Raw genomic sequence first — 25,174 nt, 5'->3', positions numbered from 1 at the left:
ACCTGTCAGTTTATGCAGGGATGGGGAGCAAACCTGGGTGATGACCTTAGGGCCCGCAGAGGGGCTCTATTGGACCAGATTATGGCTTTATACATGGGTGCTGATAAAGTTGGTCCGTCGGTCGACGATTGGTTGAGGTAGTACTCCCTTGAGTCCTCATTGATGGATATCTTCAAGGGAGAAGAATTGTTCTAGCAATGTTGGGGGACCAGAAATGGCTCCTCCAAGGCGATGCTAATACCTCTTACTTCTAGGCGATCGCCAATGGGTGGCGCCAGAAGTGCTCTATCCTGTGTATCTGGGAGGAAGACACCCTTCTGGAACACTGTGATGAGATTTGGTCCCACATTTACTCCTTTTTAAGGGGCTCGTTTCGGTGGAACCCTGTGGTGGGGTGTCTTTGGCGGATAACTTCTGGCCACTTGCGGACAAGGTATCTGACATTGAGAATGCAGAATTAACTATCCCATTCTCGCCGGAAGAGGTGGGTAGGGTTATCACCTCTATGAAGGCAGGGTCGGCACCGGGGCCTGACGGCTTGCCGTTGGCCTTCTTCCAGAAATTTTGGAATGTCCTAAAACTAGTGATCATGCCGATGTTCCATGAATTCTATATTGGGACATTCGACATACATGATGAACACATCTGGTACCTGGTGCTCAATCTCCATGATCCTTGGTACCTGCAGGTATGAAGCGTGGACAAGACAAGAGACATCTACGAAACAATTTTATTTCACACATACAGAATGCTAATTCAAAGCCCTTCCATTGATCCCCACACAAATACAGAGGGTTGCAAGGCTCATGCCTCAACCCTACCTAAACGAACCAGTCACACATGGAGATCAAATCGCGAGAAGAAAACATTGAAAAACACATCTTGAAGATTGATTGATTGCAAATATGTCTTACAATGGATGCCTTGTGCGATGCACGATTACAAGTATGAACTAGATGAGGAAGCACTATGGTGGTGATGGTGGCTATGGAGATGTAAATGGAGGGCGCTAGGGTTTGTGGATGAATATGATGATGATGATGATGATGATGATGATGATGATGTTCTGGCTATTGTCGACGCTCTCCTCCGACTCCTCTGTTGATATTTCGATGGGGTCCCATTTATACAAGTTGTCCACGTAGACGATCTACCTCAGTTTCCATGCCATACGATCATCGTCTTTTGTGTTGCTTTCACAGAGACGCCTCTTGTTGATTCCTTCTTTCTCCATTTTCCTTCCCCTCCATTTCCACACATGATCTCTTCCCTGTTTAGTCCATTTCTGATGGAAACACATCAAAGAGAGGATTTGTGGAATACTTTTCATTCATTAGTCATTAGTAGCAATATCGGACAGGACTAGACTATGGACTGCCCTACCACTAGTGCTACCGGACACTGTGTCTTGGTGGCTCGCTCCGACGGCGGAGTTTTCGATGAGCACGGCATACCATGATTTATGCCAGTCACCGTTATGGAAAGCCCCCTTACCCCTAAAGATTAAGATCTTTGTGTTGCAGTTATTACACAATCACATTCCTTTGGGGACAGAGGTTCTTAATTGGCACGGCCCGGGTGATGGCATGTGCCCCCTTTGCGCGGTACAGATACTGGGACCCATATCCTATTCTCCTGTACGGCGGCGCGGGTGTTATGGACGTTCATCCGTGTTGCGCTGGGGCCCGATTGGGAGGCCCTGAACCTCACGGAGTTCCTCCAGTGCAAGGCTACGCAACAGTCTCAACATAGCCGCTTATTCTGGCTTATCTTTGCAGCGATGTCATCGACACTTTTGATAAGTCGTAATAAAATGATGATTGAGAAGGTCTTTCTAAGGAAAGCGTCTCACTCCTTCAGGCACCCGCTCTCGAGGCAGCATGACCACGATCGTCTCAGCCGCATGATGGATGCACGTCTAGCTATAGCGTGTCAAGCATCATCCTCGTCGCGCCGCTTGGCGGCAACCACTAGATGGCTTTTTTTTCCCTATTTCTTTTATCTGTTCTTGGGCATGAGTGCGCTATTAACCCGTCGTTCTTGGTAAGATGTTTGGATGTGGTGGTATGAATCGTTGCTTTATTTATAAAGCGGGACGAAAACCTATTTTGAGAAAGAGAACATTCTTCAAGCAAGTGAAAGATGAGTATATCATCAATCTCCCCCAAAAAGGGATTGTAGAGTTATATTATAATTTCCTTTGCTGTTTCGTAATCCTTCTTAATTGTTAGACATCGCATACTTTGCTACTATTATCGATATATGGTCATTGACTCATTGATGATGCTATGTTACTACACATTTGTTGTCCTATTATACTGCATTGCAAAACAAAATTACCAAGGAGCAAATTCGTGTGGCTTGCCATGAAAGGAAGGACACAGCTTATTTCAACGCCTTGTTTTCAGAAGCTCGGTAAAATAATGCTTCATATGTGTCAACAATATTTCTCCTGGATTAAAGAATTTCTTCAGGCGCAGCTGTTTTAGTCCACAAACTAGAAGCATCCATCCAGCTTTTACTGACCAAAGAATCGTCCATGCGTACGCCTACGCTGCATGATCTTTCGGGCTCATTTCCACCTGCGATGGCTGATCGTTGTCAGAAGAGGATGAAGAGGAGGAGGAGGACGACGAGTCCGTATGATGCCCAGAAGGGCCGCGCGGTGGCAACTCTGACCCGTGTTCTTGCTGACTACCTGGACAAGAAGAAAACACACGTCAGAACCCTCTATATTTTTTTGGAAACTATCACAATGAGAATAGATTTGTTCCAGCTCACACACACTAGTCTCCAATTTGTTCAGGCATGTTCCTCAGATAGTCTTAACAATCTATAAATTGTTTCAATAATAATGAAAATAATAAGTTGCATGATGATACCATTTGGATATGGGGTCCAATACAGTTTCCAAGTGCTTGCTCGTAGCACAAAATACGACAATTTCCTTACCCCTGTATACTAATGAATGCAAGAAATATTGTTTTAACTATACAAGCTAGAGTGGTCGCATGATTAGGCAGGTACTCTTACAGACAGACCAATTAGATCTTCTCTTTATTTATTTTCAAACAAGGAAAATATTTCAATGATTAAAATGTCTGACCAGTGCTATTTCTTCCTCTATTTCTACTTCAGTTAGAGCTGACAAATAGAATCACTGAAGCGATGATTCGTATCTCACCTGCATTTTGGGGAACTTTAGGCTGTAACTTTTTCGTGTGCTTCCTTATAAGCTTCTTTGTTTTTGTTATAGTTAACTGCCGAGCAAATGGAGAAAACTCGATATCATTCTCACTCCGTTCACCCTGAAAATCCTGATCACCATCTCCTTTCATAGTCTTCAGGACAAAATGCATTGCTTTCTTTTTTTGTGAACTGAACAATCCCTTCACAGAGGTGGCAAATCCATCACCAGCACCATCACTTGGTTTTCTAAGGAAAGATGGTAGTTGATCAGAGTTCCCACTTTCATCACCATCGCTGTCACTCAAATTTAAATCATTGGCAGCGATTAATCCTGCAGTTGGCTCTTTTTGGCTAGTGGATTTAGCTTTAAACTTTTTACCCTGTAAAAAAGAAGCGGCGTCTAAGTCAAAGGATTGCCTTGAACCTTAAAGATCCATACAAGGCATCGCACGATCTGCTATTTAACTACTTAGCATTCAATACGGAATGCCATTCAGCTTCAAAAGTTAGAAAGCAAAATGAAAGAAAAGCACCTGCATGCCAGTTACTGACTTCAGTACTCCCCATACAATATGTTTCTTCACTCGTGAAAATAGTCTTGGCCATGTCCCAGTAAAATCTTCACGATGAAAGGTATCCATGAGTAGCCTTACATCACTAACAGCAAATGGCAATCCCTCATACGTGAGAAGCAATTCGACCTAGCATATCATCAAAAGCTTACATTATATGGAATAACAGCGAGCATATTAAAGAAAATTTCAGCAGGCTGTGTACTACGGTTACTACGTTGCATAAATAAAACATCATTTGATGAAGTATATACCAACCAACCTGGCTTATCTTTATATTGCGGAAGTCCATCATCTTCTGAGGTCTAGATTGCTTCACCTCATTAGGTTCTACAGGCTTCTTCTCTTCACGAGCAGAACGAGTTTGGGCATTTGACTGACCCTGGATTTGTGAAACAAGTTCATTAGCTACAGATTCAGCCACATTTTCCTCCCATGTTCTGTCAAATGATGACTGGTTACTGGGACTGTTTGTTTCTGCAACCGAAGTGCCTTTCTTAACTCGACGTGTCCCTGCTGTAGTAGAGACTTTGAAAAGTTCCTATATAAGGAAAAGGAGAAGCACAAAATGAGCAACAAAGGAGAAAGCATAATTAATAAATCACAACACAAATACCATGAAATGATATTTTAACCTGCCGCTTTTGTGGGTGCTGCTCATCACCAGGGAAGAAATATCCCCACATCATTCTGTACATTGATTCTGTTAAATAAATTTTCAGTGGATAGATGTCCACCTACATTAACAAGGTAGAAAGGAAACACTGTCATTCACCAAACTGTTTCTTTTGAGCAAAACCATTCACTATGCATGTATATACACAACCGAAAATAACCTGACAGTAATACTGTTTAATGTGTATTCATACAGCCTGATCTGTTACTCTTGTTCTTGTAAACTACAGAGTTGGGTAAAGCTAGCAATCAAAGGAAGAACATTCTTGCTAAACTCCAGTTCATCAAATGTAAAATCCACTGAACCTACCAGCAAACTCTCAATTACTGAGTTTCCATCAGTCGGAGCTCCTTGCCTAGCATTAACACGAAGCATTGCATTCCTGCATTGAAAATTAGTGTTGAACCATGGTTCCTCAGAATGGAGAATATATGTTCTTCCAAGCTAAAATGAATCAAATACATATGAATCAGGAAAAAGAACAGAAAATGAAGAACAAACTGTAAGAACAAAAGTTCAGATTCAAATATCACACTCGGCATCCATGCCTTTAGCTTAGTTCACTCCTTTGTCTTAATGGAGCCACGGTTAATCTTGGATGTACTTCTGCTGAGCTCAACTCACACAGAAATGAATAGAGTCAGAACCCATAGTCCATGAACTCTACATGTGTCACTTATTAGTAATGCGCGATGCAGATGCTTGGAGACATGCTTACCAAAAATAAAATGTTTTTTCTTGCCCCGCAGCAAAGGCAGGGTGCTAGATTTTTAGTGCCGGTGCTTGATTAGACACTACTCCCTCCTTTCCGGTTTATAGAGCTTATCTCAAAATTTTAGTTTTTCCATTTTATAAGGCTCAATTTGGTTGTTCCCCATCACATGTTCAGACTTCAAGGTGCATTAAATCATTGCATGCAAGTATTAAGAGAAAACTGACAAATGCATGCACTTTATGCATGCATGCATTGCAATTAATGCATTCGTAAACATAATTTTTTGAGGAAAACAAGAGCATTAATTGGGTGCTTTTGCAAAATACAAAAAATATTCCACCACTCATCATCTACCTTGGTTGGTGAGATTTTTGAACTGAGCCTTATAAACCGGAAAGGAGGGAGTACTAGTGTTAAGGTTCTTATGCTTGATCACCATCTAAGCTTCTATAAAGAGGTGCTTGCATAGAAGGAGATAACTCTCAGACGGGTGCTTGGTGCCGTGGCTATGCTTCTCTTTAAGTGCCCATTCAGAAGCTTCTTGCATTGTGCCTTTGTGCATGCTATTATATATTTCATTTTTAGTAGTATTCCAAAGTTACACTAAGATATATTTAGTGTAGCTATCTCCAGCAAGTAAACTATACAACCATCTTAAGCACCCACAAAGAGGTGCTTGCATTGGCGGAGATAACATCATACGGATGCTTTGCGATACTTTTTGCGTTGCACCTTTGTGATGTCCATCTAAGCACTCACAAAGTGTAGCTGTTTTCTCTCTCTCTCTTTAAGTGCCTATGCAGAAACTTCTTGCGCTGCACCTTTGTGATGCCCTTATATATTTCACAGTTAGCAGTGCAAAGTTGCTTTGAGATATATTTTGTGTGTGACAAAGTTTCACATAGGCAATATTCCTGTTGTTGGAAAATGCAGATCCCAGACTAAAAGTAATATCTTACAAAATGAAAGAATCTGCAATTAAGTTGGCAAAATGAGAGGCTGAAGAGTCCACACATGCCTAAAAGAACTCTCACGTCACTTCATTCTTGCAAAAGAGATATTGTAGTTACTATCGCTTAATGCTGCAAGGGAGAAGAAGCCATCCTTACTTGCCCCATTCAGACGGTGGATTCCAGGGTGCAACAACAGTATCTGATTTTGCATTAGCAAGACCATTTCTGAGAACAAACAACTTGGTTGTCAACTGAGCAATGCCTATGTCTTTGTAGTCCCGGTCAAAATCATAAATCTACATATACATACAGAAAAGGTCAGCAAAAGATCTAAATAAGCATGCACATTCTGTTATTCGGAGAAGAAACTAAAGATAATATTGTATGTGAGCCCTTGTTCCGTCCGGCCCATAAGGCCCAGGCTAGTTCCAAAAAAAAAAAGCTGTACTGCCGCTTTTCTGTTCGCAGGCTAGTTCCAAAAAAAAAAAGTTGTACTGCTGCTTTTCTGTTCGCCTTTTTTTTCCTTTTTTTAGGCTTATTGAGTTGTGCCATCAGCAGAACCCTTTTGCACTTTGTCTGTCTGCTACTTCTGCCTGTGCGTGTGGCGTGAACATTTGTTGGATCTTGTGGCTCTTGTGGTTTGTTTTATGTATAAAGCGAGGCGAAAACCTTTTTTGGCAAAAAAAGGGGAGTCGGACTCCACTCAAAACAAAAAAGAGGAGCCAGATTGCCTTAAAAAAAAGAGGAGCCAGATCATGTCCGGTCAGATGCGTCGCTCCACACTAGAAAAGCACGAGGTGCGTTCTCTCTCTCGCAACATGGTAATCAGACCAGGTCAGGGCACTGGAGACGGCGGCGCCGGCGGCGGGGTCCGGTGAGGAGGCGGCGGCGCATCTGGGCGTGGCTGCTGTGCGCCAGCTGCGCGGGCGACGGCGGCCGGCTGGGTCCGGCGAGGAGGTGAAGCTGGAGGCGGCGAGCTTGGCTGAGGAGAGGAGAAGGAGCTGCAGCTGCTGCAGCTGAGAAGGGGAGGAGGTGATTGGAGAGGAGGAGGAGCTGCGGTTGCTGCGTGCTGTTTGTGGTGAGAGGGAACGACATGCTGCTGCTGATTTGATTCTGCGTGCGTGCTGATTGGAGAAGAAGGGTTTGAGTGACCAGATTGCGACCAGACTGTCCAGTAGGGGCTGTGGTCCTGAAGGTGGCAGTGACTGCTGCTGCTGTTGCTACTCAGCTGCTGGAGTTGGTGCTAGTGGAGAAGAAGAGAGTGTGACTGGAGCTGCTGCTGCTGCTGCTGGGCTCCTGGAGTTGGTGGCTAGTTTCGTGGTGCTAGCGAGCGTAGAAGAGCTGAGTGGCTGCTGATTGCAGAGGAACAAGGCAGCACTAGAGGTGGCACAGCTAGGAGAAAAAGAGGTGGAGGCAGTCATGGGGGCTGAACTGATCGCTGCTATAAAGAAACTTGCGCAACTCACGACTGCGAAGGCTGCGAGGGGTCAACTCTTCCAGGTGGCGTAATTGTTGTGCCTAGTAGATCAGGGGTTCAAGCTTGACCTCATGCCAAATGATGTCAAGCTGAACGGCATGAGCAGCTACCTGAGCTAGTTGAGGCAGGCCTTGTTGATCTTGGAAGACAAATGTCTGACGGGGTATGTTCTGGGAATGGTTGACTGACAAGGAGAGCTCAGAATGGAAGAAGTGGAGTGTTACTGGCTCCCTGATATTGGCCTCGATGTTAAACTCCCTGACTCCAGCCATTGCAGTGTCTGTTGAGGCATTACCGAATGCTTTTGCTGTGTGGAGCCTGCTGTCCGTGAGGTATTCCGGTAAGGGCCACCAGATGCTCGTGTCCCAAATTGAAGACAGGGTCCATGTTGTTCCTCAAGGTGATAGAAGTGTGAGTATGTGCAACGCCCCGACCAAATCCATCAGTCCACCCACCAGTTCCTGGCCGTTGCGCCTGGGATCTAGACTGGCCCCACAGACCAACACTATCCTTCCTGCGCTTAACTTTGAGGTTCCTTTCGGATGGGCTCCCGGAAAAGAAGCTGCACCTTGTTGATATGAGTAGTCTTCCATTCCTATTAAGTCGGGATGTCACATATACCCCCCTCAAAGGAACCGACGTCCCCGTCGGCCCAGCAAGAACGTTCTCTCTTGGCACACATCTGTTCGTGCTAGTACCAGCATCCACATGTGCCATGTGTATGCATCACTAACCCATACACGGCCATGTAACCGCGAGGGTCGGCTCTGATGCCAATTGTAACGCCCCGACCAAACCCACTGGTTCCTGGCCGTTGCGCCTGGGATCTAGAGTCTTTTCTGCGCATTTTGTCCACACTCTGAACACCCGAGATTAATTTCCCAGTTGGTCACCCATCCTCAAATTGCTCCAAGCAAAGCACGCTTAACTTTGAGGTTCCTTTCGAATGGGCCCTTGGAAAAGAAGGTGCACCTTTGGTGATATGAGTATACCAAATCGGGATGTCACAGTATGTGAATGAGCTGCAACATTTTTGGGCAGATCTAGATCAGTGTGATCCTGTTGACCTTCCACATGCAGAGTCCATGGAGATTGCCAGGAATTGGGTTGAGCGCAGGCGTGTGATGCAATTTCTCAAAGGTCTAGATCAAGGTTTTGAGAGCAGCACAATGTGCTGCTTCATCAACGATGCTTTTGTCCTTGATGAGGCCATTGTTGCGATGTCCCAAGAAGAGGTACACTCTAGTCGAGAAGAGGAGATGGAAATGAATCTGCTTATAGAGTGGCTGACCAGTGAGGTTTTAGGGGTGTTATAATTGTGGTCAAACAGAGCATATAAGTCATTTCTGCACTGGACCCAAAAGAGGCAGAGGCCGAGGGTACAGTGGCAGTAGCAGCCTAGGTGGTCAGAATGGGAGTGGCGGTTCTTGGAATGCTCCTCATTAAAATGTAGCTGCTTCAGTTGAAGGGAAGCAGCCTGCAGGAGGACAGAAGACTGCTACGAGCTATGGCAATTTTGTCGATACAAACGAAGGTAACATTGAATACGCATCAATAGCAACCCCATAAAATAAACTCGGAATGGGTGCTTGACTTTGGAGTATCATAATATGTTGCTGGAGACTTTAATGAGTTTAATTCTTATGTTCCACACTCTCTCCTTTTGTGTTAAGGGCATCATAATACCGTAAACCCACATGTGAGTAAGGGGATCATGAGCATATCTCTTTTTGTGTTAATCCGCTGTGATGTATGGACATATCCAGTGTTATTTATCAGTGGTGCAAAGTATCTCCTTATGTTGATTGATTGCTATTCTCTGATGACTTGGGTCTATCTTTTGAAACATAAATATGAAGTGTTTCAGTGTTTCAAAGTTTTTATGCACTTGTTCAGACTTAATTTAATGTGAAAATTCAAACACACGGATCTGAAATGGCATTGAGTATGTTAACAAGACCATTGGTGCCTTCATGTCGGACAAGGGCATCCTGCATCAAACATCTTGTGTGGACACACCTCTTCAGAATGGGGCGGTAGAGAGGAAAAATTGCCACCCTCTGGAGGTTGGCCCAGGCATTGATGTTCACCATGAATGTGCCCAAGTTCATGTGGAGTGAAGCTATCATGATGGCCACCTTTTTGATCAACCGCATGCCATCCCGGATGATAGGTATGAAATCACGGTGTGAGTTGATTTTCACCGAAAATAAATTCCATGTTCCTCCCAAGGTGTTCGGTTGCACTTGCTTTGTTCGTGATCATAGGCCATCAGTCAACAAATTCGATCCTCTGGCAGTCAAGTGTATCTTTATTGGGTATTCTTCACGACAAAGAGGTATACATGGTGATTCCACCTGGGTTCTCGACTTCTGAGACCGTTGGCAAGGTAAGAAGGCTGAAGAAAGTAGATGCAAGCATGGACAGCCCGACATCCCGGCCGGGCTCGGGCTCAGCTTTTCCGTCTGTAGCCCGGTCCGGAAGCCCGAAGATAAGCCCGAACAGGACATAAACCATTATTTTATTAGATATATAGATATAATATATATTTTAAATATCCTGAAAATTATTATTTTAATCAAAAAGTGCACTGATTATTTATTTCTGGCGAGGCCGGGCTCGTGCTTGAGATTTTAAGGTTGGGCTTTGTAAGGCCTGGCCCCGAGAATGCCCAGGTTTAGAAGAAAGCCCTTTACGGACTGAAGCAGTCTCCAAAAGCTTGGTTTGACAAGTTTAGACGGGTGGTGTGTGACATAGGGTATGGACAATGCACTGGTGATCATACATTGTTTATTAGACACTCTAAAGGGAAACTAACCATCTTTGCAGTTTATGTTGATATCATTATCACCGGTGATGATGACGTAGAGATAGTGGTAGGAGCTAGGGTTCTACCAGGTCTAGGCCAGAGATTGTAGGGGAAGGAGGGAGCTGGGCGCGGGTGAGCACGCGGCCGCCGGCGGCTGGGCGCCGTCGTGCGCGTGGAGGAGGCTGTGGCGGTGAGAGAAGGCGGTTAGGGTTTAGGGTTCCGGCTCCTCTGGGAGCAGGGCAATAGAATTGTCTTATTGCTTAATCCGAAAAAGAGTCTTACAGCTTGTTTCTATAACCACCGGGCCGCTGGCCATCTCCACCGCGCCGCTGCCCTCCCCATCCGCGCCGCTATTCGCCCCCTCCGGCGCCGCCACCGCCCAGATGTCGGCGCCCTCCACCGCACCACCGGCCGCCGCCTATACCCCGGAGGAGGTCACCGGGGTCCTCAACGACCTCGTCACAGCCGTCCAGGGGATACGGCCGTACCTGGCCAGCCCCTACGGGCCGCCGCCGCCCCTGCCGCCGATCGCCGCCACCGGGCCGCCGGCCCTGCCGTGGTACTCGCCGCATCCAGGGACCTCCGCGGCGTTCGCTGGGACGCTGCAGCTGCCGCCGCCGCCCCGCAGTGGCCGGCGCCGGCTCCAGCCGCGCCTCTAGCACCCACCGCCTCCATCCAGCAACCGCCGCCGCTGCAGGCCCCTCCACCACTCAGCACCGGGCCAGGGCCGACCGCGCCGGGAGGCGTCCCGATCCAGTAGGTTCGCTTCCCTCCGTCGCCGTCGCCGTCACCGCTCCGGGCCTGGCTGTCCGTGTCGGCGCCGCAGCCTGTCTACACTACGGTCGGGGAACAGGCGACGCCCACCCTGCTGTACGGTGATCCGTCAGGCTCCGCGGGTCCTTACGCGGGCCGCGCTGACCCGCCGTTCCACGTTTCGCCAAGCTCGACTTCGCCACCTACGACGGGACTGAGGACCCCCTCAACTGGCTCAACCAGTGCGAGCAGTTCTTCCAGGGGCAACGCACACTCGCGTCGGACCTCTTATCACCTCCGGGGCGCCGCACAGACGTGGTATTACGCCCTCGAGCAGGACGAGGGCGGCATGCCCCCTTGGGAGCGTTTTCGTGAGCTATGTCTCCTTCGCTTCGGGCCGCCAATCCGCGGGAGCCGGCTGGCGGAGCTCGGCTGCCTCCCCTTCACATCCACGGTGCAGGACTTCGCCGACCGCTTCCAGGCCCTTGTATGCCACGCGCCGGGCGTGACGGCGCAGCAACGGTCCGAGCTCTTCGTCGGCGGTCTCCCGGATCACATCCGCGTTGACGTGGAGCTTCGAGGACCCCAGGACCTCCAGACGGCCATGTACTATGCCCGCGCCTTCGAGTGTCGCGCGCAGGCCTTGCAGCAGGCGGCCCCGGCTCGAGGAGGCCGATGGAACACCAGGCAGCCCCCAGCACCTGCTCCAGGCCGGCTGCCCCCGGCCGCTCCGGCGATTACCACCCCGGCCGCGACGCGGCCCTTCCGTTGGCTCTCTCAGGCCGAGCAGCTCGAGCATCGGCTCCAGGGGCTTTGCTATAACTGTGATGAGCCCTACGTGCCGGGCCACGTCTGCCCGCGCCTCTTCTACTTGGAGACGGCCGACTACGTCGAGGAGGACACACCCACCGACAGGCACGGCGAGTTGCCGCCCCCAGTTGTTGCGGAGGCCGCCCCCGCGATCGCCCCGGCGACGGCGCTCGTGGTCTCGCTCCATGCGCTTGCCGGCATCCGCGACGAGCGAACTATCCTCTTGCCGGTGATGATTCATGGCGAGCGCCTGGTGGCCCTCTTGGATACGGGCTCCACACATAACTTCCTGCCCGAGGCTACCATGCGCCGCTTAGCGCTTCAGCCGACGGGCGGGCAGCAACTTCGGGTCACGGTGGCCAGCGACGACCGCCTCCGGTGTCATGGGCTGGCGCGGAACGTGCCCATCACTATCGGCGACGAGCACTTCACCATCACGTGCGCGGGCATCGACTTGGGCTGCTTCGACTTCATCCTCGGCGTCGACTTCTTGCGAACCCTTGGTCCCATCCTCTGGGACTTTGACGCCCTGACGATGACCATCTGGCGCCAGGGTTGCCGCGTCCGGTGGGAGGGCATGGGTGGCGCCTCTCCGGCGACGCCGCAGCTTCAGCTGGCCGCGGCCGCCACCGAGCCCGAGCACCCATTGCTAGATCACCTTCTGCAGCAGCACCGCGACCTCTTCGACGAGCCTTAGGGCCTTCCGCCAGCCCGGGTGTATGATCACCGCATTCATTTCCTGTCGGGCACGGCGCCGGTTGCAGTGCACCCCTACCGCTATCCCCAGCTGCAGAAGGACAAGCTGGAGCGGCAATGCGCGCTCATGCTCGCCTTGGGCATCATCCAGATCTCCACGTCGCCATTTTCGGCGCCGGTCCTCCTCGTCCGCAAATCGGACGGCACGTGGCGCTTCTGCATCGACTACCGCGCCCTTAATGCCCTGACACGCAAGGACAAGTTTCCTATTCTGGTGGCCGACGAGCTCCTAGATGAGCTCCATGGGGCGGGTTTCTTCACCAAGCTCGACCTCCGGTCGGGCTACCACCAGGTGCTGATGCACCCGGACGATGTCGCCAAGACGGCGTTTTGGACTCATCACGGCCACTTCGAGTTCTTGGTGATGCCTTTCGGCCTCTCCAACGCCCCGACGACCTTCTAGGCTCTGATGAACGACGTCCTCCGCCCCTACTTGTGTCGGTTTGTGCTCGTTTTCCTTGATGACATTCTTATCTACACCGCCTCGTGGGCGGAGCACCTTCAGCACGTCGCCATCGTCTTCAACGAGCTTCGGGCACACCATCTTCATCTTAAGCGCTCGAAGTGTTTGTTCGGGACACCTTCAGTCGCCTACCTCGGCCACGTCATCTCGACTGAGGGGGTTGCTATGGACGCCGACAAGGTGGCGGTGGTCGCGGCTTGGCCGACACCACACTCACCGCGGGCTCTTCGCGGCTTCCTGGGCCTCGCAGGGTACTACCGGAAATTTGTCCTGGAGTTTGGCCTCATCGCGTCATCACTCATGCGTCTGCTGTGCCGCGACACCTTTGCCTGGGATGAGGAGGCGACGTCGGCGTTCAAGGCCCTCAAGGGGGCCCTCACGACGGGCCCCGTTCTTCATATGCCTGATATCGACGACCCGTTTGTGGTGGACTGTGATGCCTCCGGTGCGGGGTTCGGCGCTGTCCTTCATTAGGGCGATGGCCCTCTAGCCTTCTTCAGCAGGCCCTTCGCCGCACGCCATCTTAAGCTCGCGACTTATGAGCGGGAGCTCATTGGCTTGGTGCAGGCTGTGCACCATTGGCGGCCCTATCTTTGGGGCCACTCGTTCAGGATTCGCACGGATCACTACAGCCTCAAGTTCTAATTGGACCAGAGGCTGTCTACCGTGCCGCAGCATCAGTGGATCAGCAAGCTCTTTGGCTTTGACTTCACTGTCGAGTATCGTTCGGGCCGCCTTAACACCGTGGCCGACGCCCTGTCTCGCCGCGACGCGGACCACGACGCCACCGTCGGCGACTCCGAGGGGGTGGTGCTATGCATCCGCACGGGCCCTCTTTCGCCCTCTTCGCCGACATCCGTCGGGCCACCGCGGCCGCGCCGGACGCTCTGCTCCTTCAGCAGAGGCTTGCTGCGGGCGACCTGGAGGAGCCGTGGCGCCTCGCCGATGGCCTGCTCCTGCATGGGCGCCGTATCTTCGTGCTGGCGCACGACGACCTCCGTCATCAGGTTCTGCTGCTGGCCCACTCGGCCGGCCATGAGGGTGTGCAGAAAACCCTACATCGTCTCCGCGCCGGCTTCTATATTCTCGGTGATCAGTCTTAGGGTTAATTAGAGATAAGGGTCGCTTGCTTAGGGGTCAAGTAAGCCTTGCTTGAGAGTCAAGTAAACCTCTCTATATAAAGAGAGGAGATGTATCAATCTAATCAAGAAAGAATTAAGAAGGAAATCCCTTCCATCTTGCCCGGCCGTGGGCAAAAAGGGCCCCGGCCGGCCCTCTCGCGCCCTCCTTCTAGCAACACCATAACAGATAGCAAGGTTAAAGCGGTGTCTGAGTAAGGCCTTTGAAGTTGAACATCTTGGTCAACTCAAGTACTTCCTTGGTATAGAAGTGGCCAGGTCTGAAAAAGGAATAACTCTTTCTCAAAGAAAGGTACCCATGACCTCCTCTGTGATGTTGGCATGCTAGGTTGTCGAGCTGCTTCAATCCCAATTGATCAAAACCATAATGTCTGCCTAATCAAGTGATCTAGTGTATAAAGAAACGATTTGTGGGAAGATTATTGTACTTGTGTCATGCACGACCAGACATTGCATTTGCAATAAGTGTTGTGAGCAGATATATGCATGATGCATGAGCCTAGGCAATACATAGAATCTTGAGGTACTTGAAGAGTTGTCCTGGAAAGGACTGATATACAAGAGTCGTGGACACCTTGTCATGGATGGTTATTGTGATGCTGATTGGGCTAGCTGCCTGGATGATAGGAGATCAACTTCATGCCATTGTGTTTTCCTAGGAGGAAATCTAGTGTCTTGAAGAAGCAAGAGACAACCAGTTGTTTTCAAATCAACTGCAGAGGCTGAATACAGAGCCATGTCTCAAGGGTTGAGTGAGTTATCATGGACAAGGAATCTATTAGAAGAGCTGAAGATATTGAAGATCAGTTGTATGAATGTATGGTGCGACAACAAGTCAGCAATTAACATAGCAAACAACTCAGTTCAACATGATAGAACCAAACATGTGGAGATTGACAGATTCTTTATCAAGGAAAAACTGGATACTGGGATTAGCAAGAAGAGTATGTGAGCTCAAGGCAACAGATCGCCTTATTTAGCTTGGGTAACCCTTTAAATGGAATTTCTATTTTCAAAAATGGGGTTTACCAAATTTTTCATGACTCTTGAGGTTCAACCCAATCCATCTTTTCTTTCTTTTTCCTTCCGATACTAAAAAAAGATTGAAAATGATAAAATGTTGTCATATCACGAAGAAATCTATCCCTCCCATAGCAATAACTAGAATTAAGAAAAGGGAATGACAAAGCATCTGGAAATAAACGATTAATTTTCCTCCCTCCCCCCTCTCTCCAGATAATTGTTCGCCGGCATTTTTTGAAAAGGCACTCCTAGTCTTTGAACTATTAGAAATCACAAACTTAATATTATACTTGGCTGGAGAAAAAATAAACTTACAATATCATTTATCTCAGCTTCAGAAAAGGCTTTTCCGTCTGCTAACATGCTCCACCCGACCTTGTTTATCCTCACCGAAACTCTCATGGCACATGAAGGGCTTTTGTTCTTTTCCTTTTCCATCAACCTCAACTGTGCAGCTTTCTGCATAGCACTTCTCAGCATAGAATATGCTTCTTTCCTACCATTTCGGACATTCACAAGTTCTTTCTTCAGACGTTTTACCTGGCAAAGCCATGATGGTAAACTCAGATGAAGTAGTTTATTCATAAGATTCATGCTAATGAGAGCTTAAATATTTGCTTCATTAGTGTTAAGTAAGTACGAAAAAAGATATGAACTAACCAGTGAAGTTTACAAACAAATACAATTTGCAGGAAGCAAAATACTCCCTCCGTCTCGGTGCATTAGGCATCTAACGAAAATAAAATAATCCCAAAACGCTAAGGCACATAGGAGCAGTACTACTTGCATGCATATTAGTTAGACCCCATCTATTAATTGGAGGACCAATGCAAGCAATTTATGCAGCACACTATTTGGATTTGAAGAGGTCTCCTAATTAATAGCATGTTTTCAGTTGAGAAAGGAATAGTGTGATTGGCTTCCTCTACGATTCAATTTTTTCTGCTAGCCCAATCTCTACGTGCCTAGGTTGCAGTGCACCTCCTAAGATGCCTAATGCACCTAGACGGAGGGAGTATTATTTATACCTGTGTGGACAGGCAACAACTGTAATTCTCATACATACCAGCATTGACTTTGAACCAGTAGCAATTGATGTAGAATCATCCAATTTTGGTGACTGACTCGGATCACCAGATAATTCACTACTGGTAGACAAGATTCTGATATCATCAAACAGTATCTTCCGTTCTCTTTCTTTTACTTCAACATGGATCTTCGCTAATTCGACCTCTTCGACTCCATCTGGTACAACTGCATCAGATTCTTCAGCAATGTCGCTATCATCATCATCAAGGGGATAGCACAGATTACTCTTCCGAGTTCTGAAAAATGGAGTAGTTTCATTAGTACGAAGCAAATATAAAAAAGGGCAACCTGGTGCATGTAGCTCCCGCTTGCGCAGGGTCCAGGGAAGGGTCCGACCACTTTGGGTCTATAGTACGCAGCCTTTCCCTACATTTCTGTAAGAGGCTGTTTCCAGGACTTGAACCCATGACCTCATGGTCACAAGGCAGCAGCTTTACCACTGCGCCAAGGCTCCCCTTTAGTACGAAGCAAATATCACCCAAGATATATATTGCCCAGTCAAGATGAATACAGCTAGCAGAAACCAAAATGCTATTACGAACTAAATAAACTTATTTCGGTTTTTATTTTAAGAAATATATTCATGTTTATGAATTCCACAGGAGTGCCAACGAATGTGGAGATTTTCGGGTCACAAAAAAATGAATTTGGAGATAGTATTTTATAGAATTTGCACTTTGTAGGTGGCAGATCTTTAAGTTTTTGCAGCAAGTACTAGAAAACAGAGGTGGTGTGATAGTGATTGAAGCCTCACCCGTTGATGAGCAAAGCATGGTGGATTCTAGGGATTATCCCAAATCTATACCATATTAGAGAGCATGAGAAGAGATTTTGATGCGGAGCATCCCAAGGTCATCCCCGTGGACCTATCAACGTCTCCCACGACACCACTTGGACCAATGACAAGAGCACGAGCCAAGGCTATCGAAGATAAGGTGAACTCACTCCTCTCCGAACTACCACTTTCTATGCATGAGACATGGCTACTACCTCAAGCGAAAACCCTATGTGTGATCAGGTACTTGGCGGAAAGCCACAGATCAGCTACACCCAACGGACAAGACAGCAAGGACGCCCAGCTCAATGGACAAGAAGAAGAACTGCTCGAAACTCCCAGTCACCGGACAACCGGCGACCCTCGGACGTCCGACGAACTCCAGGCACCGGACGACCGGCCCTCTCCGGACGACCGGCGCTACCACACCCGAGCCAAAACGCTGGACTTCCGAAGACTACCGGACGACCGACGCCCCGGACATCCGACCCCGACTGGACGTCAGACCCTAGCCCATCCGAGCCGAATCTATGGACGCCCGACAAGCACCGGACGTCCAGACCCTCGCGAGCCTCCGAATGACCGGTAACCACCGGACGTCCGACACCTGTGTGCTGATTTCGTGTTGGGCCGAAGCCCATGTACCCCTTCGACCTCTAAGACTATATAGACCTCCTCCTCCTCTTTTCTAGGGTCACCATTGTGATAGCTCATATTAGAGATAGAGCCTCGCTCATCCACATCGGATCTACTCCTTGAGAGAGACCGCGGCCCCTCTACAAAGAAGATCCCCTTGGATTCAAGACCCCCTTTTGGGTGGCCCCATCAAGACCCTCTTTGGAGAAGAATCGGTTACCGTGTATCGTCCCTTGTTGATCGTGGATCGTGTGAACTCTTTTGTGTTCAAGAATCTAGCATATGTGTGATCATTCTTGTTGGTTTTAGTGTTTCTCTTGTGTTCCCCCTCGTGTTTCCCCTCATGTTCATCGTGTTCATCGCGGGATCCGCTCCTTTCGTGAAAGATCGGCCATATAGGGTCCTACCCTACATCATCTTGGTATCTAGAGCCACGTTGATCATGATTTCGGAGCCTCCCCGTTGTGTTTTCTAGCCTTGTTTTGTTGATTTTGTCCCTATTTCAAAAATTCCCCACAAAAATAGCCCCAAATATTTTTTTTGATTTGTTGGTTCCGTGGAGTTGCTTTGCCTTGAGTGGATCTAGCTTTCCCCCATCATCCCCACCCTTTTCATCCACAAAATCGCCCGGATTCGACGGATTTTGACCTCTCCACCTCGAACCCTAGCCGTCCATCCCGTGCCCGAAATTCGCCCAGGCACCGGACGTCCAACGACCGTAAACCCCCGGACATGCGGAAAACCCTGACGAAACTGAATTCACCCCCCACCCCGAAATTTTCAGCCACCGCCCCACTTCCGCATACGCATCCCCATACCACCACTTTCCGCAACCACCATTGCGTACTCGTTTCGCACTTCGATACGTTTTTGCCACTTTGTGCTTTGAGAATTTGAGTTGCGGTTCCGTGTCCTATTGTGTTTCGGCTATTTAGGTACGGTTCGACATCAACATCACCGCCGCTCATCTTCGCCACGGACTCGTCATCAACAACGACCTTCTCGGTAACCTCATCTTGGTTTCGTGACACCCTCAACCGTAAGCAAGGACGGTAACTTCGACGGCATCTTTGTCCACTCCTTGCCATTACATTGAAAACGTTCAATGGCTAAGCGACTCCGACACTATTCAAGTTGAGCATAGAGTGCAAGTCTCCTTCAAAATCGGAGCTTACGAAGACACTTTGGAGTGTGATGTCGTTCCAATGACCGTTTTGCCACCTTCTTCTTGGTTGACCATGGCAATTTGATAGAGGTGTCATCCACAACGGCCGAACGAACCACTACATCTTCAAGATGAAAGGAAAGGAGTACGTACTTCGCCCTATGTCTCCAAGCCAAGTGATCGCCGACAAGCAAGCCACCCATCATGGAGAGAATAGTGAGAGCGAACCACCAAAAAGAGAGTGAGCGCCACAAGCCAAAATCGAGTGCCTCCACGATGAGCGAAAAGAAGAACTTAGTTCTATTTGCCACCAAAAGTGAGATAAGAGAAGTGTGTGAGAACCCATCAAGTGTCCTACACTACGTCCTTTTGTGCAAGGACAAGGCACCAAAAGCTAACACCTCTCACGATCTACCTCTAGTGTTGTCTTCTCTTTTGCAGAAATTCCAAGATGTTTTCCCCGACGAGCTACCTCCGGGTCTACCTCCTCTACGAGGCATCGAGCACCGCGTCGACCTCATCCCCGGAGCACCACTTCTGAACAAAGCTCCCTACCGCGTCAACCCCGAAGAAACCAAAGAAATGCAAAGGCAAGTAAAACATCTCATAGACCATGGACATGTGCGTGAAAGTTTGAGTCCTTGTGCCGTTCCGGTCATTCTTGTGCCAAAAAGAGACAGTAGCTTTCGCATGTGTACCGATTGGAGACCCATCAATTCTATCACCGTTCGATATAGGTACCCCATTCCACGCCTTGATGATATGCTTGATGAACTTAGCGGTGCCACTATTTTTTCCAAAATTTATCTTAAAAGTGGTTACTATCAAATCCGCATACAAGAGGGTGATGAATGGAAGACCGTTTTCAAAACAAAGTTTGGTTTGTATGAGCGGTTGGTCATGCCTATGGGTTTATCGGAAGCACCGGGTACTTTCATGCGTCTTATGCATTATGTGTTTCGCCCTTACATTGGTGAGTTTGTTGTGGTCTACTTCGACGATATCCTTGTTTTTAGCAAATCTCTCAACGATCATGTCACCCATGTTCGAACCGTTTTGCAAACTCTTCGAAAAGAGCGTCTCTATGCTAACATGGAATTTGGCGTTGATAAGCTCGTTTTCTTGGGGTTTGTTGTGTCCTCTAAAGGTGTTCGTGTTGATGACTCTAAGATCAATGCTATTAAAACTTGGCCACAACCAACCAACTTGCAACAAGTGCGTAGCTTCCTTGGTTTAGCCGGTTTCTACCGTAGATTTGTGAAAGATTTTAGCACTATTGCTTCACCTTTGCATGCTTTGAGCAAGAAGAATGCGCCTTTTGTTTGGGGACCATCCCAAGATACCGCATTCAATGAGCTTAAGAATTTGCTTACCCATGCTCCCGTGCTTGCATTACCCAACTTTGACAAACCCTTTGAGATTCATTGCGATGCTAGTGGTAATGGCATAGGATGTGTGTTAATGCAAGAGAAGCGCCCCATAGCTTACTTTAGTGAGAAACTTTCCGGAGCGCAACTCAATTACCCCATCTATGACAAAGAGCTATATGCTTTAGTGCGAGTTTTGCGTGAATGGGAACATTATCTTCGCCCTCATGAATTTGTCATTCATACCGACCATGAAACGCTTAAATACCTTAAGGGTCAAACTAAGTTGAACAAGCGTCATGCGAAGTGGAGTGAATTCATTGAGTCATTTTCTTATATCATCAAGTACATTAAAAGTAAGGAAAATGTTGTGGCGGACGCTCTTTCCCGCATATGCATGCTTGTTACTCAACTTAAATTGGATGTCATTGGCTTTGAGCACATAAAAGACTTGTATGCGCATGATCCTACCTTTGCTATTCCTTATGCCAAGTGTTTGACGAATACCTCTTGGGATCGCTATTATATCAAAGATGGTTATCTTATGAGAGCTAACAAACTATGCATCCCCGAGTCTTCTCTTCGTTTCTTGCTTTTGCAGGAATCTCATGGAGGAGGACTAATGGGACATTTTGGACGCGACAAGACATTTGCTACGCTCTCCAAGAACTATTTTTGTCCCAAGATGTTCCGCGACGTCAACCGCTTCACCAACCGATGCTCGACATGTCGCAAAGCTAAGTCTAAAGCTCAATCCCATGGTCTCTATATGCCCCTTCCAATACCGTATCAACCATGGGAAGATATTAGCATGGACTTTGTGCTTGGTTTGCCTAGAACTAGAAATGGAAAGGATTTCGTGTTTGTTGTGGTGGATAGATTCTCTAAGATGGCACATTTCATTCCTTGCAATAAGATCGACGTTGCTTCACATGTTGCCAATCTCTTTTGCAGGGAAATCTTACGACTAAATGGAGTACCAAAGACGATAGTCTCGGACCGCGACGTCAAGTTCCTAAGCTACTTTTGAAAAACCTTATGCGCCAAGCTCGGAAATCAAGCTACTCTTCTCCACGGCTTACCATCCTCAAACCGACGGCCAAACGGAGGTGACCAACCGCACACTCTCCGCTCTACTTCGCGTGCTAATCAAGAAGAACATCAAGGAGTGGGAGGAGTGTCTACCTATCGCCGAGTTTGCCTACAACCGCGCAAGACACTCAACTACCGGCAAGTCCCCTTTTGAGGTCGTCTACAGATTCAACCCATTGTCCCCGTTGGACATTCTCCCTCTACCACTACAAGAGCACATCAATATGGACGCAAGTGCACGTGTGAAACATCTCAAGAAGGTGCATGAAGATACAAGGCACACCATCGAGCGCCAAGTACAACGACTTGCGACCAAGCTCAACATCAACAAGCACCCCATGGTATTCAACATTGGTGATCTTGTGTGGCTACACCTTCACAAGGACCGCTTCCCCACCGAACGCAAGTCCAAACTCCTACCACGAGCGGATGGACCCTTCAAGGTGCTTGCACGCTACAACAACAACACTTACAAGATCGACCTCCCGCGCGACAAGTACAACGCGAGCGACGTCTTCAACGTCAAGGATCTCTCGCCCTACCATGGTGATGAAGAATTCGATCCAAGGTCGGATCTTTCCCAAGGGAGGGGAGATGATGCGGAGCATCCCAAGGTCATCCCCATGGACCTACCTACGTCTCCCACGACACCACTTGGACCAATGACAAGAGCACGAGCCAAGGCTATCGAAGATAAGGTGAACTCGCTCCTCTCCGAACTACCACTTTCTATGCATGAGACATGGCTAGTACCTCAAGCGGAAACCCTATGTGTGATCAGGTAATTGGAGGAAAGCCACGGATCAGTTACACCCAACGGACAAGACGACGAGGACACCCAGCTCAATGGACAAAAAGGACTGCTCGAAACTCCCAGTCACCGGACGACCGGCGACCCTCGGACGTCCAACGAACTCCAGGCACCGGACGACCGGCCCCCTCCGGACGACCGGCGCTACCACACCCGAGCCAAAACGCCGGACTTCCAAAGACTACTGGACGACCGACGCCCCGGACATCCGACCCCGACCGGACATCCGACCCCAGCCCATCCGAGCCGAATCTACAGACGCCCGATAAGCACCGGACGTCCGGACCCTCGCGAGCCTCCGGACAACCGGTAACCACCGGACGTCCGACGCCTGTGTGCTGATTTCGTGTTGGGCCGAAGCCCATGTACCCCTTCGACCTCTAAGACTATATATAGACCTCCTCCTCCTCTTTTCTAGGGTCAGTGTTGTGATAGCTCATATTAGAGATAGAGCCTCGCTCATCCACATCGGATCTACTCCTTGAGAGAGACCGCGGCCCCTCTACAGAGAAGATCTCCTTGGATTCAAGACCCCCTTTTGGGTGGCCCCATCAAGACCTCCTTTGGAGAAGAACCGGTTACCGTGTATCGTCCCTTGTTGATCGTGGATCGTGTGAACTCTTTTGTGTTCGAGAATCTAGCATATGTGTGATCATTCTTGTTGGTTTTAGTGTTTCTCTCGTGTTTCCCCTCGTGTTCATCGTGTTCATCGCGGGATCCGCTCCTTTCGTGAAAGATCGGCTGTATAGGGTCCTACCATACATCAGATTTAAACATTGATAAATGTGCAACTTGTTCAAACTAGCAATATAGATATGTATTAGGGATTTATGGGCCACATTGGGCCAAGACATCCTATGCTGTATATAGATTAGAGAGTATATATCACACTTGACATTTAGCACTGACAAGTGATACTCCATCAATTCGTAAATACATGACTTCCCAAAAAGGATTCGGTCAAAAATAATAATTTTGACTACAATTATGTGAACTATTTTTTAGATTTGTAAGGTCAAAATAGTACCATTAGATTTTTCATAATATACTATGTTACAAAAAGTAACGGTCAAAGATACATATTGCAGACCGTGTCAATGCCTAAAACTTCATCTCTTTACAACCGGAGGGATTATATCACAAAAGCTCATATAAAACTAAAAAATGTCATTGTTTGTTAGTACCCATATAAACAAAACACCCAATAATCATTATTGGAGTATTTCCTAGTGTATTTTAAGGAATCTACCACGTTAGATCTTCCCAATTTGTTGTGAAGGTACTGATAGCATAATAGTATTCAAATACTAAAATGGAAGTAATACAAGATAGACAGAATACCTGGGAGCTCTCGCAAAGAGCAGATTAGTCAAAACATCCATCATAACCTGAAATTGGCGTGATGTCATACCAGCAGTTATATCTGGAGAGTTAAATGCCAGCTCTTTCAGTGGCTTGACCTGCATCACCAAAAAAGAGTAAACACATACATTTGCTACCTCCACTGAGGCACTGACTATGCAAAAAGATGCTCCGGAAATGGTGCAAAGCAACATCAAATTATGGCAGAGAATAGACCTTTAGCTCAGGATTTCCTCCCTTGTGTCTTGTGATGCGGAAGTACATTTGGCATGGCATAAATACCCTCTCAAGTAAAGCACCAGTTCTTTTGACTTCTGACGATCTGCGATGTATTTTTGGCAGCCACTGAATACCAGCACCCGGATCAACATCAGTTGGAGCAACATGAGCCTGAACATGCTCCAACATTACAGAAACCTCAAAACGTGACCAGGTCATTTCTGGCTTGGACTCTCTGATGGATACGTTGCTGGCGCCAAGTGCTTTCTCAAACATTTCTTGACCAACTTGTACAACTGACTGAAATGAACGAACCATCACCCGTCCACTACCAGCAGCTAGCAGAAACCTACCCTGATGTAGTTGTAACAGATATCTCAATAATTGCAACAGTGTTCCTAAATATAGTGTATTATCAAAACTGAAATCATTCTTCCATAAACATGGCACTGAGTTAGTAAGGAAATAAGAAACAATGAGCTTGAAAGTAAATTTGCTAGCTGTCAAGGAGTGTTCACACACAATCTATGTACCTGCAATCCATCGTACTGAAATTGTGAAGTTTTGGCACCATTTGGAACATGGGAATTTCATAGGACATTAATCAAAACATCCATTCTCACTGGGAGTAGAATTTCTTACAACTTATCCATATGGGAATCGTATGTTCCAAACGGGACCTTGAGATTCGTCGAAATTTATATATTATCCAATTATATGGCAGTAATTTGTGAGTGAGATGCAAATATCAAATGTAGTTGCATTTAATGTTTTAAAATCAAATACAAACTTCTGGCCCATTAAAATGTGAAAATCACGTCAGAGTCATTTGTTATTCGAATTCTCTTATTTAGCAGACTGACAACCACTATCAGCTTGGTCCACTATTTCTTGTATGGGTAACATTGGTTATAGTCATTATCTGCCAGTAATGTGCTGAAGATAAAGGTTTGTGCATAGTTTTGAGTTTCGACAAGCCTGTGACTGAAGGAAAAACAATATGATATTTCTTAAAATGCTAATATGAACTGCCAAAAAAGCAGGGCAGCAGTATACTCACATTTGCTTCTTCTGAATGCAGATTGAACTGAGGTTGGACAATATTAACCATGAAAAGTCTCGTGCCTTCATCTTCAGAATCACTACTGTTTGAAGGCTTCGTTGCTACATCACAAGTTACTAGTCAAAGTAAGAAAACTATTAACGCAGCTGCTAAAATTTCCAAGTGTTTAGTGCAATGCTACTAAGTCATTTTTGAAGATAATAAAACAAAAAGATACCAACTTAGTTCTGGGGTCAGTACAAACAGCTAGCACGAAAAGG

At 47.6% G+C, this 25,174-nt stretch overlaps 1 protein-coding gene across 2 annotated transcripts in view; it reads right to left on the bottom strand.

The window, feature by feature from the left end:
• Positions 1–2,367: 2,367 nt before the first annotated feature.
• The window catches only part of LOC123085923 (protein ABERRANT POLLEN TRANSMISSION 1), a 39,076-nt gene continuing 16,269 nt past the window's right edge, over positions 2,368–25,174 (bottom strand). For both annotated transcript variants that reach the window (XM_044507634.1, XM_044507635.1), the window contains 12 exons: positions 24,912–25,015; positions 23,849–24,205; positions 23,612–23,730; positions 16,402–16,660; positions 15,651–15,875; positions 6,262–6,401; positions 4,747–4,819; positions 4,397–4,498; positions 4,024–4,302; positions 3,723–3,890; positions 3,185–3,569; positions 2,368–2,698 (listed from right to left, as the gene is read on the bottom strand). In XM_044507634.1, the coding sequence (XP_044363569.1) occupies positions 2,550–2,698; positions 3,185–3,569; positions 3,723–3,890; positions 4,024–4,302; positions 4,397–4,498; positions 4,747–4,819; positions 6,262–6,401; positions 15,651–15,875; positions 16,402–16,660; positions 23,612–23,730; positions 23,849–24,205; positions 24,912–25,015 (2,360 nt within the window). In that variant the 3' untranslated portion in view covers positions 2,368–2,549. The remainder of the gene's footprint in view (positions 2,699–3,184; positions 3,570–3,722; positions 3,891–4,023; positions 4,303–4,396; positions 4,499–4,746; positions 4,820–6,261; positions 6,402–15,650; positions 15,876–16,401; positions 16,661–23,611; positions 23,731–23,848; positions 24,206–24,911; positions 25,016–25,174) is intronic.

Source organism: Triticum aestivum, chromosome 4A (genome assembly GCF_018294505.1).
Source record: "Triticum aestivum cultivar Chinese Spring chromosome 4A, IWGSC CS RefSeq v2.1, whole genome shotgun sequence".
Lineage (NCBI taxonomy): Eukaryota > Viridiplantae > Streptophyta > Magnoliopsida > Poales > Poaceae > Triticum > Triticum aestivum.
This window is presented reverse-complemented; position numbering and strand designations above follow the sequence as displayed.